The sequence below is a fragment of the Vigna angularis genome, chromosome 2 (assembly GCF_016808095.1).
Source record: "Vigna angularis cultivar LongXiaoDou No.4 chromosome 2, ASM1680809v1, whole genome shotgun sequence".
NCBI lineage: Eukaryota > Viridiplantae > Streptophyta > Magnoliopsida > Fabales > Fabaceae > Vigna > Vigna angularis.
Window position 1 is genome coordinate 32,948,522 of NC_068971.1, and position 19,121 is coordinate 32,967,642.

General features: G+C 32.2%; 2 protein-coding genes across 2 annotated transcripts; one reads left to right on the forward strand and one right to left on the reverse strand.

Annotated features, from left to right (window-relative positions):
* Nucleotides 1-213: 213 nt before the first annotated feature.
* Nucleotides 214-1,741, forward strand: LOC128195651 (WUSCHEL-related homeobox 8-like). The gene is made up of 3 exons (XM_052873989.1): nt 214-354; nt 963-1,242; nt 1,325-1,741. The coding sequence occupies exons 1-3, from the start codon at nt 328-330 to the stop codon at nt 1,480-1,482; spliced, it is 465 nt and encodes a 154-aa protein (XP_052729949.1). The 5' UTR covers nt 214-327; the 3' UTR covers nt 1,483-1,741.
* Nucleotides 1,742-14,495: 12,754 nt separating this feature from the next.
* On the reverse strand, nt 14,496-17,216 carry LOC108318679 (uncharacterized). The gene has a single exon (XM_017556297.1). The coding sequence runs from the start codon at nt 17,214-17,216 to the stop codon at nt 14,496-14,498; it is 2,721 nt and encodes a 906-aa protein (XP_017411786.1).
* Nucleotides 17,217-19,121: the final 1,905 nt, after the last annotated feature.

The window sequence follows — 19,121 nt, forward strand, 5'->3', positions numbered from 1 at the left end:
ACACTCACTCATAAAGCAAGAGATCCTCTCTAATTGAATGTTTCATACTCCCAAAATATGATAAAAATCGCATACTATTAATTTTTTTTTAACCGATACTATTAAAGACTCCGGTATGCATGACCGGAACTGTGGACACAGTGAGATTTTTGGCTATAAAAAGGAGGAGCTAGCCGCGTTGGGTGACACTTGGAAACGTTGAGATTTTGGAGCGTGTGAGAGAGATCTTCTTAGTGAGAGAGTTTGTGAGATCTGAACGCCTGAGTGTTGGAGATCGGAGAGCTTGAACGCGAGATCGGAAACCTTTCCAGCCAAACTTCAACTTTCATGTTCCAAGGCTTTGCTCCGTGGCGAGTAAGTATTCCTTTTCTCTTATCTCTTCCTTTCCTTTACCCCGCTTCTCCTTCTTCTTTACTTCTTCCTTCTTTTCTTTCCTTTCTCCTCTCTGCTTCCTTTTATGCACTTTTTCTTTTCTGAGCTTTTATTACTCGCAATTATATTATGCTCTCTTCTTTACTTTCCGCTTGTTATTTACTTCTGCTCCTTTACTTGCTTTCTTCTTCTATTTTTCATTTTTAATAACTAAGGCTAAGAACACACTGTCTTAACAAAGATAAGGGGTATATCGGCTGGAAACCAGACGTTAATCTCCCTTCGTTTGAAGGTATGGCAGAGACAATCGGGTAGAACAACGCCACGTACCCCATAAAAATGAAACTTAGAAAAAGAAAACTTTATTTGTATGAACAAAATGGACACGAACAAACTTGAATGTAGATCCGTTTAGGAACATTTGCGAGGACCGTGAAACAGATCTATTTTTTTGGACATTGAGACTTCAAAAGTTGGACAATGAAAATTGAACTAAAAAGAAGAAGCAAAATGAAAAACTTAACTTAAATTGGAACCTGACTTCACTGTAATAAATCTTTTTACTTTTTACTTTATGCACAAAAACTTAGAAAATGGATATGGAAGCCAAGACAGTTCATAAACGATGGCGGTCTACCCTGGAACAAGTTAGAATCTTGCTGAACATCTACAACCACGGGATCATCAATCCTAGTCGAGATCAAGTTCGCGAGATTACAGGACGACTCCAGGAGTACGGGGAAGTCGGAGAATACAGCGTCTATTGTTGGTTTCAAAACCATGGAAATCGGGTGAAGAATCGAGGCTGGCACCAAAGCATCCCTGATACACCTGGATCTTCATTTACCCTCCTTCCTCCGTATATATATGGTAAATCTTCTTTCCTTTCCTCTTCTTTCCCTTTATTTATTTTATTTAACTCTGACTACCATTTTTTTTTTCACTTCCGCAGATCCTTCATGGGTACTTCCACAGACTCCGAAGCTCTTAGATCTCTTTCCCATTCCCGTTATACGCAAAGAAGAAGAGAGAGTTACTCAACCCATGCCGTTTCGCACCCAAGCTCCTTCCACAGAGCTTTCCTTGAGGTTGTCGCTCGCCGATCAGTAGTCTCCTTAGGGGGACTATTTTTATTTATTTACTGTATTTTATGGACTGTACTCTTAATGGTCACTTGTGGCCAACTCGCGAACATTTTATTTTAATTATGCAATGTGTGACCTTTATCTGCTTTGCTCTTTATGTATGTTTGTTTAACGTGTGTGGTACCATTTTCACACGAATATTAAGGTATCTGGTTATAACTATGAGATTTGGAAAAATATGTAGTCCCCATGATCTTATAGACCTGAGTTAATGAAATATATGCTATTTGTCATATCATACGCTATTGTCTTATTCATTTCCAAAAATAAAATTTAATTCCTTTGAGAATAGCTTTCATTTTTATACTCTTATGCTAACACATATTTATAATATTCCAATTATGAAACAACAGCACATAAAATTATATCCTTCAAAGTATCTACACAAATTATACCACTAACTGCGCCAAACAATATAACCACTGAAGTATCACAATTGAATTTGAAACATCCTAACTCGTATATACTTATATATCACAATTTCCGTTGAGCTAACACCACAAAATACATGGCTCCATTCCTAACATCCGTCAAGACTTCCTTGATCGAGATCAGCTCCAAACCATCTGAGTCGGGAAACACCAACTACTTTCAACCACAGTCAAGAAGAATATGGTTGACAGTCAACCAATCCATTCCCAGAATGACATCCAGGCCTTGAAGAGATAAAAAGATCAAGTTCACTATGAACTTGCATCCGGCGACGATAATTGGGCATCCAACACAAACTGAACTGGTCGGGATTTGTCCTGATGTTGGGGTAAAACCACCAGTTCGAATCCTTGATCACTCACTAGTATACTAAAGTATTCCAAACAAAGCATTTCTTCTCTTCAATCTTCACCCCAGAGAGTTTAAGGCAGTCTCTCTTGTAGTGAACACCATCACCTTGATAATACGTTACTGATGTAGGTACAAGCGGTTGGGTTGCTGATAGGGTTTCTTGCCTTACTTTTCCCCAAATGATTTGTTCTTCTGAGTCTTGTCAACTCGACTTTGATTTCGATTCACATCCAAAATCTCTAAACCATGGGTCTACTTCATCGAAACTAGTATCGCCACAAAATTTAGTTGTGTAGAAGAAAATTCTCTAGGCTCCACTCTTAAACAGGAATGACAGAGGAAAAAGCACCCTGAGTGGTTCTGCCACTAGTCAACACTTCAATGAATTGTTTTTGAATGTTCTTAGAGGCCACTCTCGCGTTCTCGGCAGATACCCTTGCGACTTCTAGATTCTGTAACGCAATGGTCTTTTGTTGCACCAATGCAGCATTTTGTTGTTACAATGCCTGAAGTACAGACTCCAACATTCCATTAGATTCAGACTGCACGGTTCGAGGGAAAGAGGAAGTCTAGTTGCCATCTTCTGTTCACACAGTGAGAAAGACTATTACTCTAACTCAAAGAAACTAATGTAACTTCTTACAAACTGACCAGAATTCACAATCACAAACAGTGCACACCCACAACCTACAGGTTTCTAAGGAAGAACTGCTCTGATACCATTAATGTAACATCCCAATTATATAATAACCAATATTATATAATAAAGACGTTAACATCCAAAATATAGAGAACAGTCGGAGTAAGACGTGTAATTTAAGTGCGAAATTACAATCATCCAAATAAAAGGAGTAAAAATTTAAACTTAAACAGTTGAAAGGATTAAACACTACAAGTGTTCAATCAGGAAACTCTAAGAAGACTACTCCGCAATATCAGCAACCTCCAGCTCTTCCTCCAAGGGAATCTCCGCGACAACATCTGCTCCCATCCAAGTGGATGATCATCGCCAAAGAAACATACCCAAACAGCACATAACAAAAACAATGCAAGGGTGAGCTAGATATAAAAAGCATGTTATACAGATAGCACAGTTAATTCAACGTTATCATACTTAGATTCGTATAAAAGAGCAATTAGAGCATATTCATTAAACCACAATTCCACCCATTCACACAACATGCAAAAGTCATCCAAACATGGTAAATTGACATCACAAGACTTGTTACTTTATACCCCGACTCGTCCGGACTAGAATGATTACCGAGCTATGGCGGGTTATGCACTCGTGGTGGCCTCTACTGCTTTGCAAAGCCATTGCCAATGGGTTCCACCCTACCACCCTCACGAGGTTAGTCCGTTCCGCGCCCTAGAGCATCCTGGAAGCCTCCAAGACTAGGACCTCCTGCTACTCCTCACCACATGGATCAATCCTCTCTAATTGAGAATGAAAGACCATTGGAGCGTCAGGAAAACCCCCAAGACTGAGCTACCATGAAATCATTCTGTACACCCCAAATCACCACCATGTATCCTCTCCTTGAGGATCATGGAATTACGTCCATGAATTATACTGTTACTTTGAACCTTAACCCCAATTATGAATAATCAGATACCACCATATTATCACAACAATTCCAACATATCTCATACATTCACATATTTTCACATAATTCATGTCACAGACAATATTCCAAACATTGGTACACATAATTCAACCCAAAAGCAAAGGAACTTAAAATTCAACATATTTGTAAAATACTATTTGGACGAGCACTATTCACTGAACATTGTTGGACGAACGTTACTGAACGAACGCTATTTTCGACACCAGGCCGAATGCTCATTCACCTGAATGCACTTTGGATGAACACTATTCGCCGACCACTATTGGACAAACGTTATTTACCAAACACAATAAGGTCGAACGTTATAAAGATCTAACTCTCAATACTTATTGAACGAACGTTCCAAAACCGATTGCTACTAATACGAACGCTCGCCTATACCTAGGGATGCTCACTGGGACGAACGCTATACAGATCAAATACGAGGAGGCCGAATAAACACTGTGTGGACGAACGTATACTGTGTGGACGAACGTATACTGTTTGGACGAACGTATAATCACTAATTTACTAAGACCGAACGTTATTTTCACTAGGACATCAAAACCGACCGTTTTAAGAATCCATATTAAGACCGAACGCTACACTCGACAGGACGAACGCTCAATTTAAGATTTAAGGACGAACGCTCAATTCAATATTTAAGGACGAACGCTCAATTCAATACTTAAGGACGAACGCTCAATTCAATATTTTAAGGACGAACGCTCAATTCAATATTTAAGGACGAACGCTCAATTCAATATTTTAAGGACGAACGCTCAATTCAATATTTTAAGGACGAACGCTCAATTCAATATATAAGGACGAACGCTCAATTCAATATTTTAAGGACGAACGCTCAATTCAATATTTAAGGACGAACGCTCATACTATTTGGCCGACCACTAATTGGTCGAGCCATTTGGAACGAACGCGCGTTCTGCAAAATTCTTCAGAAACGCAGCAGATTTCCAGAAACCCAAAAATCCCAAATTTTCATCCCCAAATTCCCAGATTTGCTTCAAAGACAGTAAAATTCAATAATCAAACGAAAAATCTAACTCCCCTTACCTCTTGAAGACTTCCTTTGATCTTGAAATGCAGAGTCTTAATCTCCTTCCAAATCTACAAGATCTCCACTTCACCCTCCCATAGATGTTTTTGCAGCAACCAATTTAATCTGTCGAACCCCAGCCCCCTTGAATCCATAGGTTCTTTTAAAGGGAAGGAAGATCCTGCACTGGTGCCAGCTGGACGAACCTCAGCCGTCCTCCTTTCCATCCTCAATGTCCAATCCACTTAAGAAGGTGATGATGGTGTTTCCTTGGCGGCTGTAGCACTTCCAGGTGGTGAGACTCACCACTCAAGCCTGCTGCCCACTTAAAGCTTCTCCCCCACCTCTTCAACAGCCGCCCACGTGAAGCCCTTCCCTACCATACCAATCATCAAAGGACGCCCCCACCACATCAATTATCAACATATGCTTGGTCCATACACCATCCCCTAAAAAATATTTAGGTCCTTACAGTTCCAACCGTCGTCGAAACATAAGTCAGTTTTGTTTTATTACACTGTTGGATTTTAAACATCATGTCATTATCACATTTTATAGCAACATTGAGATTCATTTATAAGTGAAATGATATATAAATTATTATTTTTAAAGTGAAAGTAATACGTAACTCGTACTTTTAATATTATAACGTAGATACATAGGTTAACACTACCTTAAATTGCATAAAACAACTTAGGTCTCTGTCAAAAGGAGAAATAAAGTAAAAAAGTAGTGATGTACTATGATTTATTCTTCATATTATAAATGACTGCTAGTGCCTAAATAAACTCATAATGACACTAATTATTATAAAATAATAAGATTACCAAAATAACATGCACATGAATATAAGTTTATATTTTTATGAGTTTAAATTTTTCTTATTTATTTTGTTATTTGTTATTATTTTTTTAATATTATTATTTTCTGTTTATGTAGGTTAGTTTGTTATGATAATATAATTTACCATAATATTATAATTGACTACCACTGAAAGATACTTTGATGTATTTAATTAATAGGATGATATAGACAAAGATGTATTTTACTTACAGATATATAAAACTTATAACTTTTTTATATGCGTAAAATTCTTTAAATTCATAAATTCTTTTAAAATATTTTGATTTCGTGTTTTATAAATCATTTAAAATCCAAATTACATGTAAAACAGGTAACTTCCACTTTGAGTTCTAATTTGTAAAATATGGTTTTTATATGCATCAGGGTGAAAAATATGGTTTATCATTAACCTCTGCCATTGAGTTCTAAATTGCAATTTTATATTGTGGCCGTTCTAAAAAATATTCAATGTGATATCATGTAGAAGAAAACCAACTAAAACAATACGATAAGGTAATTAGCTGGTTCAATAGACATATTTTTGTGTTTATCACAATAAAAAATAAATTATAATTAAATACAAAAACTCTAATTTTGTTAATTTTATTTAAATTCTACTAATGTTTAATATTGAGTAATTGCCATGTGTGTTTATTAAAGAAAAATATTAACATTAACATTGAAGTTCTTTACATTTTGTTTTGTAAATTTAAAATTCTTATTGGTTTTTCAAGATTAATTATATATTACCAGTTAGTTTTTCCTTTAACAAAGACAATTACTACATCTCAAACGTAAACTCAATTAATAAAGTTTAAACAAAAATACAATTATTGTATTTAGTGTACAATTTTTGTATTATATAATATAAAATTGAGTTAAATATGCTTTTAGTTTCTAAACTTGAATGCAAAATTAAAATTTCTCTCTCCTAAACTTTGATATATTATGTTCTAAACTTTAAAAATGAATTGATATAGTCATTTTAATCCAATTGTATTAATTTTTTTGGACGTATTGAAAACATTTCAGGTTAGTGTTTGAGTTGTTTATATTGTTTGACACATTTCAACTCAAATATTAGTTTAAAACATCATTTAGCAAGCCCAAAAAAGTTAATGTAGTTATGTTAAAAAAATTATATTTATTCATTTTTAAAGTTTCTGCACTAAAATGTGTAAAAGTATAGAATATGGATGAATTTTAATTTTGTGTTCAAATAAATATGTCAATACTTATCGTATTAAATCAACTACTTATTGGAAAAAAAATGATAAGAAATGAGTGCATAATACAATAGGATATCGGACTTAGCTTTTATATGAATAGTATATTTTAAGAAGTAATAAATGGATAAAATTTATTTCCAAAGGATATTGAATACTAAATCACTTTTGATATTAGTTATGAGTAAGGATGGCAATTAAATTTGTTTTCGAAGGTATTGTCTAAATTCGTTCATGGGGATATTGTCTGAACTCACTCTTAGTTTTGAGAAGAAATCTCTACATTGACTTAATATGCATATGGGTATGCCGATTATTTCAATTGGCTATGAGGACGAATGGGTATGTACATACCAGTCTTGTTGTTGGAAGTCCCACATGGACTAGAAATAAGGTCAAATTATAATATATAAGTGAGGTGCAAACCTCACCTTACAAGTCGATTTGTGGGGTTGAGTTAGGCTTAAAAACCCACTTTCTAATACTTGTTGATACCGTTTTCATATTTGTCCTAATACTCATCTCGTCCCGTTTAAATTACTAAAATACACACAATTTATTAGGTAACCTAAAGAATTTATAAATATATATATATATTATTCTCTTAGTTTTCAATTTTATACATTTTTTTCTTACATTACACACTTTTTCTCTCTCCTAATTGTTTGACTTGTTTTATATGTCTTATATCATGAAATCAACTTACCTCTCCAACGTAATCTTCAGATGGTATGTTATTAACTATAGTCAATCAAATAGTATTTATATCTCACATTTGGATATTTTTACTTTTTTCATAAGTATAATTTTATCATTGTGATTATATAAAGAAATTTTATTTAATATAATATAATAATTTAATATCTTTAATCTTGTTTATGACCATCCAACATAGATCTGTTGGATCGAAGTTTAAAAAATGAAAGATTATGCTAAATTTAAATTATTATATATAAATTTAATCTTTGTTCTTTGTGTAATTTCATTCAAGTATTATAATTTTTATTGATGTATTAAAAAGAAAATTCAAAATTCATAAGAATTTAGAGAAAAAAACTAAGAGATATATATTTAAAACATGTTTAAACCTAGATACTCTTTTATTTTTGTAATTTTTTAAAATTATTTTTTAATTTTATCAACTTTGTATAAACTTAATAACTTTTTTGTTCTCCTAAAATTTTATTTGCTAATTTAAAATGTATACCATTATAATTTATTTCTAAATATTTTATATTAAAAAAATAAAAATAAATATTTTAATATTGAATATTTGATAATTTCATATTTAATTTATAATGATTTTTATTTTTATTATAAAAAATAATAAATAAATATTAAAATAGTAAAAAATTGGATATAAAAAATAAAAATATGGGTGAGATGAAATAAAAATATTATACTTGTTTGATTGTTGGATATGAATATAGGAATAAAGATTATTTTTTTCTGTAAAGATAATTATGAGACAATGAAAATCATATCCATTATATATCTCGTTTTTATCCCTAATTATGAGAAAGAGAGTATTCAAAACTACTGAAAGGAAAACTAAACATTAAAAGTACAAGAAGTGCAATATATATAAATATAATGGTATAACAAAACACGTAACATTTTTATATTGTCATGAGAGGTCTTGCACAAAAGTTATTCTTATTTGAATCTCCTAAATATTCGCTTTCTCAACAATATCATTAAATTAGAAAGTAGGTGTTTGAGTTTTACATAACATAACCAAAATTTTCTAAACTACATGAAAATGACCCAAACTCCAATGAAAAATGAAAGCCCTAACCATAATCGATTTTTCTTGTTTGAGCGTACCTTAAGTGCATCTAAGTCATTGACTATGATAGATATTATTTATGGTAATGAAAAATCCTCATTACTAGTAAAATATAATAATTAATCATCTGAATGTTAACTTGTACCTTGGAGAGATTTTCTTAAACCATGATTGGGTATGTTTAAAACCCAACTACTTCATATTTTAAAAACGTCAAACTAACTTTATCTAATATATGTTTTGGTATTAATTGTCGTTGAATTGCTTCAATTTAGTGTTTGAAAATTAGAAAATGATCATATTGAACCTTTTCTAATTTAAATTTGATTTTACAACCAAATTTAAGTAGTACAAAAATAGTATATAACGTTACGCATTCAACGTTCAACTACTAAATAGCTAATGTTAAAATTGATCGATGACATTTTTTGTAAATAAATGTAATTATTAAACGTTGTTTAGAATTGTAATTCGATGTAAATGATATAAAACATTGAATGTCCCAATGTTAGATGTTAAAAGGTTAGTGAATTCAATAAAAATTTGAGCGGGAGATTGAAAATTCATTCACTTTATCTTAGCGCGAGACCCTCTTCTCTTCTCAAAATTTTCTCGAACGAAGTTTGATAACCATCAAATGTAATATTTCTTTCATTTGATACAAATGCATGTTAATTAATTATTTTATGTATGATTTTTGTTTGTTTTGACAGATTATTTTCGTGCTCTTGTCCTTCATAGGCGCATTCTGTTTTCTCTGTCACTAGCGACGACACTTTATTCCGATGAACTCAGGTTAGTTTTCATTTTCGTTTTGAAGAACTTATTTGTTGAACTTATTTATTATTTTATTTTTTTGAACTTGTTTATTGTTGTTTGGTTGAACTTGTTTGTTGTTGTTATTTGATTGAACTTGTTTGTTGGTGGTTATTGTTATTTGTTGTTGATACTACATTAAACATTCATAGTGTTTTTCTGCTTTTCAAGTCTTCGTAGAGTTGTAAAAAATTATCACAATTAATGAAAAAAAACAAAAAAAAAACATATTAATGTCGTATATTCACAAAATTCGACGTTCGGCGTCAATTTAACGTGTCCTGATATCGTTCACAAATTCAGCATTAAAAGCCCATAATATTTGACGTACGCAATTTTTGTACTAGTGTTTATACATAAAACCGTTTTAAAAACAAAGCAAAATAATTGGTTATATTAAAACACTTTTTAACAATAATATATAAAATGGGTTTTTAAACAATTTGGATTTATTTAAATTTAATCCCTTTTTATGGTTTGGTTTGGATATGATTTAGAATTTTAAAAATTCAAAAATTACAACGCTCTTACACGAATGTATTTAAACACCCTTTCTGTAAATTTCTCTATCGACGAGCCCCTCGTTTTAAAAGAACAATAAAAAATAATTATTAGCATTCCATCTTACCACTTTCTATCCACAAATTGAATCTAGCAAACAACCTGCAATATTAGGTAACTTAAGGCTTTAAAAAACAAATACACCAATTCTAAAAGTTCCCGCTTCTCCAATTTTCTCAAAGTGATATTTTTGTTCTTTCTCTTTTATAACAATAATAAGTCTTGATTCACTACGACGAAAACAAAAATTACAATAGACGAAATTCATCAAAACAATTATCATCAATAATATATGTTTTCAAATATTATCAATAATCACTAATCTATAATAATTTTGCTGTCGATGTTGTTATCGACGAATGTTGGTCTTCGGTAATTATCAATAAACAAATTTGTCAGAAATTATCAAAGAATATATCTGTCAGTAATTATCAAAGAATATATTTACCCGTAATTATCGAAAGATGTATGCGTTAGTAATTACTAAAAATATATCCTTCGATAAATCTATCATTAACGTCGTGACAGATTCAAGTGCAATTTGTATTGGTTGTTTATCCTACATTCAGATAATCATGTTTGCAATAAACATTATCCAACCCACAATGAGACAATCACACCTACAATAAATAATATCCAATCCACAATGAGACTTTCAAACCTACAATAAACAATATCCAACCACCAAATATAAGTTTAATGTTCTTGTTCAATGTTCTTGTTCAATATTAAGAACAATATCAAACTAAACATGTTTCTATATATACATAAACAAATTATGTTTATAAAACATAAGAATCATGTAAACACCATTGTTTCGGGTGTGAGGTCGAGTCACTTCCACCACTTATACAATTTCTGCTCTTGAACCGTCCGGTTTTCAACTCGAGTCTTCCTCTTCAATCTATTGGTCGAAGGTGTACCTACCAAAGGTTCTCCGATGCTAAAGTCAATAAGCTATCAGTTCGGTATCTCAATGTAATAGTAATAAATGCACAGTAAATGCAATCACCTACGTCTTACCTTTGACCTGTATTTATAGTTTTCGGTATGGGCTTGAGATTAGCGAAATCTTAATCACGGCCCAATCTCAGCCCAATATCGCTAATCACTAATTACCTTAATTCATGTAGTAAGTCGGTTGTCCTAAATATGGTCGTCCGTTATGCGCTTGTCTTAATCCAATTGCTCTAGTGTACCTGTTTGCGTGGGACGTTCGGTCCGTCTTGACACCAAAGTGCATTCATGTGATTGTATGGTTAAGATGTTGCACACGTCCTTGACTTGAGTCAAACATGTTTGCTTTGTAGGGTAACATCCTAGCCGGTCGGCTCTCCTAGTACAACCATCATAGGTATAAAACAAGTATATATTCATAATCATAAATAACTAATAATCTAAATAGTCATCATCTACATGCTCTTGTTCTTGTTCATTATTCTACTGCTCTGAAGGTTGTTGGACTGGTGTGGGTTAGACTGATGTGGGGTGATATGGGACAGAGTGTGATAGAGAGGGTCGTAGTTAGGTTAGAGGGATGGTGGAGTGAGGTTGTGAAGACTCAAACAACAACCTCATGACCAGTTGTTTGAAACCGACAAACTCTTACCTAAAATATATGTATTCTTGGTCATGTCTTTCTTATCGTTGCGTGAGTTGGACAACGACGTCGTTAGCATTGGTGGAAGAAGATGGTTAATGCTTGAGACTACCTCTTATCGCCATGTAAATTACAGCAAGTTGCCTTATACTATAGACTTGTCCTTTTTTCTTTCCACCAACGACATCGACCCAACAATGTGTCATAAGCATGCCATGGTCATAATTATTCTCTTTTGATGCATTAGAACATGACATATGCTCGTGAATTACTTGAAAAACACTAGAAGGGGGTTGAGTAATGTTGATGAAAAACTTTTTTTCGTAACCTTTCTAATATAGCACATTGTTAAGTTTTGAGTTTTCCTAATAAACACTTAGACGCTTGACCTAATAAACCCTTATGTATTGGAACAAACCCCAATCGAGAGTTAAGGGAGTTTTCATTCTCATACATGATGTTAATGTTCTAATTCCAAGTTCGATGAGATTGTGTTGTTAGGGTCCACCACCGTATTTAAGGTATTATCCACTTTAGAATTTGTAACTCTCTCATGATTTTGTTCTTAAAATATGTCTTAGATGATAGAAGGAGGAATGAATATTTAAATTATCATTAGTCTTGACTCCTAAGCAATTGAGACTATTAGATGTACTATGTGAAATGTGATATTTATAGATTTTATAATATATTAATATGTAGAGTAATAACAATAAGACAAACTCCAGATATAATAACAACGTATTAACAAATAAAATAATTGAATTAGTTTATTACAATATGAATTTTGTTTATATTCTCATTAATATCATTTTTATTTGATTTTAGAGATATTAATATATAATACAACTTTAACAATTGAATATCTGAAAATAATAATATATTTTAAGTCGGATAAATAAGTTAGTTATAAATAACACATACACTCCAATATAATACATTATTTTACATACATTTTCTGTTGATTAAAATTTATTGAAAATTACAAAAGTTTGATAGATCACGAAGCTTAACTAATGTACCCATTTCATTGTAAACGCGGTTAAATATTTTTCATATATATTAAGAACCATAAATTACCACTTTTTCAGATATAGTTTCACTCCTTGATACATGCATAATTTTTTATTGAAATTGATAAAATAGTTAATCAATTTAATTAAAAACTACTCTTAACGACCATGGAGTTTTGATCAATAATAAAAAGTAGGTTAGAAAATGTATTCCTATCATTCATCCGTCAAAAGATGTTACTTAATTTCCAACTTTTTTTTTTCTTATAAAACACAATTCTTTACTTTTCCACGCACAAAAAACATGTGGATTTGAAAATTGTCAAATCACAAGATGATAAATGGATCTGTTAATATTTTTATGCAATTTTTTTTTTGTGGCTAAATGGTTCTCGCATCTCTATCCACAACACAAGAGTTTGCTAACCTCCACATGCACTCCATTTACGAGGTTTCTTTTAAGTATATTTTTAATAATTTAAACATTTTAGTAACTTTATATATCACAAGACTCTATAGAAAAAGATAATATAAATAATTAAACTTAAATACAACTCTTTTAAATATTTAATCAAAATTACATATTTAGTATACTGAACAAGTCGATATGTTAGAAAAAAATCCGAGTCTGCTATAGATAATTAATATCTCCAGATATTTATTATTTATAAGTATTTTAACACCTTTTTATAAATGATTAGATAAACGGATTAGATAAATGGATTAGATGTAAATATTATATTATCGTTATCTAAAAAAATAAAATAAAAATTTAATTTTAATTTTAATTTAAAATAAATTAAAATTTTAATTTATATTTAATTTATATTTTTTTGTAATTTTATTTGACAAGTTTTAAAATATTTATGGATTTTTCTAATACATATACCTACACAGGTAACAAACAGATTATAAGTTAAGTTTTTATTTGTAGGTCAAGTTACCATGCATATCCAATCTTAGCCGTTATCGTTTCTAGCTAATACCCATGAGTTGAAAGGCTAGGCCGTGGGTTCAAAAACCTAACCAACCCGCCTCTGTTCATTCGGTTTACGTTGGACCATTTATTCATCCCTACTTTTATACGCAACCACTATTTCTTTATTTCTTTAAGTACTTTTCCACGTAACCTTTACTTCAATTTGGTTTCAAACAGGATACGTGCATGTGAATTGTGCAAACCAAATGTTCTACAAGATTACTTAAAGTTACAAGAGAAGGAGCATTTTCTGGTGGTGCTAATTCAGATTAATGGTTAAGAAATTAAGGTATATGTTTTTTAAAAAGCTATTGGGATGGACTTTAATAGTAAATCTCAAAATTAATAAAAACCAATTAACAAAACCATTTTGATTTTGCTATTTTGATCAATAGCAATTTGTGGGAGATCTTGGCTACAAAAATTTCCAAATATTAGATGCTGCATTGCTGTTGAAACCATAAATAATCAGAGAGAAACTTCAGCATTGAGAGACTCATCAATCAAATCAGTGAGCGTTTGAATATGGAATTCAACATTTATGACTGAGTGCACGCATCAGTAATTGGAGTAACATGGCTATTTAATAGAGTGGAAATCAATGATAAAACCTCAAACATGTTACAAATTTAGCAGCTCATAGAGATGGAAAAAGACTGGTCAAAGGATGAGTCATTCTGTTTATTTACTACATTTCTTTGGATCTATCTTTCAGTCACCACAGGCACCTTTTCATATTCTTCTTTGCCCTTTATTCTCCAAGAAATAATGGTGCAACCACCAAACCGTTGCTGCAAATGGATGATTATAGCAAACAAAAGGCTCACCAGAGGAATGATTATATCCCAAGCAGTGGAATAATAGTCTGCAATTTCATCCTCATATAAGGATGAGCCATCCACATACACAAGAGCCTCAAAGAGATCATATGCATGGGGAATTACTTTGACCAAACTGATTCCATAGTAAAATGAACAAGAAAGAGCATTTCCCTTGGAATTCCTCAACAAATTTAGCAAAATTTGAGGCAAGAGAAAGCCATCTAGTACCAATCCTGTATAAGATTTCAAGTTCTCCCAAAAGGATTGAAGTTGTGAAAGGCTAGAAGAAGACACTACATCACCATGCAGGGTATTGTTTTGGTGTACAAGAAATGCAATCAAGAACCCTGCTGCATGTAAGGTAAAAATCACATAGAAAACCCTCTTCTCAGCAATCCAAAGCTCCATTTGTTTTGTATCATTCTTTCTTGCTGACCATATTAGCTGCAAGAGACGGAGTTGCAACAAGAAACCCACCATTACAATTAGCCTTACAGAAATTTCCTTTACTTCAAGCAATTCATTTCCAAGCAAAATGCTTTTATTGTCATGATTTTGTGCAAAGAGTGCTTCAAAGTTCAGAACAAGGGGTACCATATTTCCCAAAGTAAGAATCAATAACATGACAAAGGAGATTGAGGAAACCATATCAGGATTTCTTTTCACATGGCAGAGTTGCAAACCCAGAAAAACACATGCCAGTGTTGTGCAAACTAGAATCATTATAACCTCCATATCTACTTTCTTTAAGGTTCTTGATGCTTCTGCCGTGTAAAATGCAGCTGAAGTCAAATCCAGTTGTTTGAAGTAAAGAGGGTCTGAATTTTCTCGTGTGCTTACTATACTTCCTTTAATGTAATCTCCATTTTTGTTTGTATCAAGTGGTGGGAACTGAAACTTAACCATAACTTCACAATCCAGAGAATTTGTTGATAGTATTTCGTTCTTTGAGCCAAGACTTCTGCAACCTACCATACATAAGCTTCCAGATTCAGCATCATAAATTCCCTCAGCTGAAACATTCATTGCCTCAGTTACATTTGTTGTTGTATTCAACATAGACTTTTGTGCACCTAACCTGGCATTAGGTAGTAGATTCATGCTGATTCTGTAGCTAACATTGTACAAGCCATTGCTGTGTGAATTTGAAGAATTAGATGGGGTTGTATAGCTGGAATTAGACGAAAAGGTTCCTTCTGAATTCAACTCTTGGATCTGATCATTGACAACCAACGGAGCAGAATAACCCCATGCCACTCTCCTCTTAGAGATTCTAACTGACATGTCAAATCTCATGTCCGAAGAATAAACATCTGGATACCTCACTCCCTTGTTCTTATGAGGTTCTTGTCTTGGGCACATCTTTCTCACTCTGTCAAGTAGCAAATATTCATACTTTGTGCCAGAAACTTCAACTCTACTGTTGTGAAAACTTCTGAAAACAATCCTCTTGAAATAACCTGAATCCCCCACAGTTTTGTTGCTCCAAATCTGGCCCACAATGCTACTTGCATCATTCATCGACCAAATCTTTGGAAACCTTAAGCTTATTCTAGTTGAGCAATTACCCACATGAACACTAGCCATTGATTCTTCCATTCCCAAGAAATGGCAACCAACTATGTAAAGTTGGTTCATTTCCTCATCCCACCACCCTTCTCCAACTAAGGTAGCATTAGGATTGAAAGACCATCTAGCACCACCACTACTACGAAACCCAATCAATACTCTCACCCTATGCTTAACATCTAAACAAACCAATTCTTTCAGAGACATTATATAGGGCAATTGGTTTGCATCCCCCACAACAGGACTGCAATTCTTTGCAGAGCTGCACTCGCTTTGGTATTGCAAATCAAATTTTCCATTAATCATTGGAGAAATGTTTGAGCAAAAACTAACCGGATTAATAGATAAACCTGGTACTACTTCACCTTCATCAGAATACACATTTTTTGCTTCTTTTGTATCCAAACTAAAGTCATAATCCATTCTTGGAAAAATAAACAAAGAGATGGGTTCGAAATAACTCACCTCATGCTGAGGACTCAAACTCTCCAAGCTTCCAGTAACCAAAGTAGAAATATTAATTCTCGAATTAACAACATTGTAAAGCTTGAGAACAACCTCCAATCGTTTCATGCTATAGCCAGTTCCTGCTCCAACCATGCAAATCATCCCAGAAGATTCTGACCAAAACCCATCAAGAGTAAACGTTACTGAGCTTGGAAAACGCTTCCGATTCTTCAATCTTTTTCCACGCGTGAAGTTTCCCACACGGTAATAAGAGCTGGCACTTCTCACTATCAAGGTAAGTCCAAGTTTGTGTATGCCAAAGACATCGGTTTCATACACATTCTTGAATCGAAGGGTAGCTTGTTTCTGTCTCAGTTTCTGGAAAGTGTCAGCACCAACAATTGTGTCACCACCAAGGTAGTAAGCAACTTGGAATGGGCCGTGTGGGAAGTCTTTGAATTTGGACTCATTGGGGGTTGAGTTTGGAACCACAGAAGCACAATGATCTGTGTAAGTGAGTTGAGAAGCATGAGATGAGAAAGTGTTAAGGGAGATGATGGAGAAAAGAAATAATGCAAGAGGCTCCATGATCAGGGGAACCAACATTGGAACATGGATTGGAACAAAAGAATCTTCAAACTGTTTGATAGAACTTAGAATGTGAGCCTCTATATATATATATATATATATATATATATTGTGCTAGAGCCTTTTGCTTTCATCCAATTATAAGGTATTAATTCCTTCGAATTTACTTCAGCTTACACGTGAATTTTTAAATGTTTTAATAATAAATCAAACCAACCACAAATTAGCATGGCTCTAATCTGCTACTCATATTGAGAATTGAGATGTAATTGCATATTGATGACGATAATTGATATTCCATATCTGTTTAATTTGTATTTTATTAAGAGTTAACCTGCCGACAGCTTGGTGAATGTGTTCCTTGGTTTTCTTTTTATTTTTCTTTTTCATAAGCTTGATGAGATCGAGTGAACGATTTTTGACTCTGAACATTCCTAATCGTAAGCCGTGACGTCAGCCAAAGGTTTTTATGAGTGATTCTCCTTTCCCCAATTTAACGATAGATGGCAAAGCTAGCTAGAGTTTTCCCAAAAAAAATTCATTGCTACAGAATATAGGTTCTATAATTTATTATTTACGTTGACATTAAGATAACCTACATAAATTTAAACCAATGTAGAAACTGTTTTCTAGGTAAGTTACACTGTAGGTATGAGTGAGACAAAGGACTTAATTAAGAATTTAAAACCAGATCAATACTTGATGTACAAATAAAAGGGCTTAAGTTTTAATCAAAATGCCCAAAAAATTTAATTAATCGCTTGAAGAAAATATTATATTATCCATCAAAAAACTGACAGTGAAATAAAATTTACCGATAGATTTTATTTATGAATTTTATGATTTTTAATCATCAATGGTAATATCCATCAATAAAAAATTTGTCAATAAAATTAAATTGGTTAGTAATTTAGAATTTTTATTATTAACGATATATTTAATCGGTAATGGATGCTAAACTATTCACTTCAGATTTTATCATGATTAAAGTCTATCAATAAATCTATTGGTAAAATGAATTTTAAAATTTTGTCAGTAATTGAAATTTTGGAAATTTGTCAATAAATTTATCAATTTACTTTTTTAAAATTTTAGTAGATTCGTAATTGATTTTTTTTTAAGTTTGTTGGTAATTTTGTCGAAAAATGCATTAGTAAGATGACGGTTAATTTTTTTGTCAAATCTAACAAACTATTTGTTATAAATTAAACAGCGAAAGAATAAAAGGAGAGAAGGAATACGAGGTGTAAGCAATAATGGTGACAATGACAATTGTTGATAGATGTGAATGCTAATTTAAATTTCCAATTGTTTGGTGTTTTATGATGACAAAATGTCATCATGATAATAACAAAAATGTATCTTTATGTTTTATACATATGTTATTAAAATTGATTGTCTACATACTTACTATGATCATGAATGTGTTTACATCTGTTGCATGCATTCTCATGTTTTCATATGTTAAATCACTTCTATAATACAAATCTATATGAAATAATCGATTATACTGGTTTAGTAATTAATTAAGTTCATCAGATAACTTTTGCTTAAAACTGTGACAAACTACACAAGTTTCAATCGATTACATTAATTGTAAAATAGATTAAAACCCGTGTCCTTGCAAACACCTTTTTGAAAATGTGTAGTGATGAGTTTTGAGAAGAAATTTTTTTTAAATTTGTCTAAGTGTAGACTTACCGATTACACTGATTATGAAATCAATTAATTCTGCTATTCTTTGAAACTATTTTCAAGTTAAGTCATAACTGTTATAATGGTCATACTTCAATTACATTATTTATATATTTAATTAAATCTGTTTCAATGTAATTCTGGTATAAACTCTGTTAAAGCATATCTCCATTTATGTATGTAAGATAACTTGATTTATAGATGATTGAT

What these genes read in the sequence shown, in the direction of transcription:
- LOC108318679 (XM_017556297.1), bottom strand. Translation starts at nt 17,216, where the DNA reads ATGGAGCCTCTTGCATTATTTCTTTTCTCCATCATCTCCCTTAACACT.
- LOC128195651 (XM_052873989.1), top strand. Translation starts at nt 328, where the DNA reads ATGTTCCAAGGCTTTGCTCCGTGGCGA. An exon ending in AAGGCTTTGCTCCGTGGCGA is followed by an intron (nt 355 to 962) that starts GTAAGTATTCCT and finishes ACAAAAACTTAG; the next exon opens with AAAATGGATATGGAAGCCAA. An exon ending in CCTTCCTCCGTATATATATG is followed by an intron (nt 1,243 to 1,324) that starts GTAAATCTTCTT and finishes TCACTTCCGCAG; the next exon opens with ATCCTTCATGGGTACTTCCA.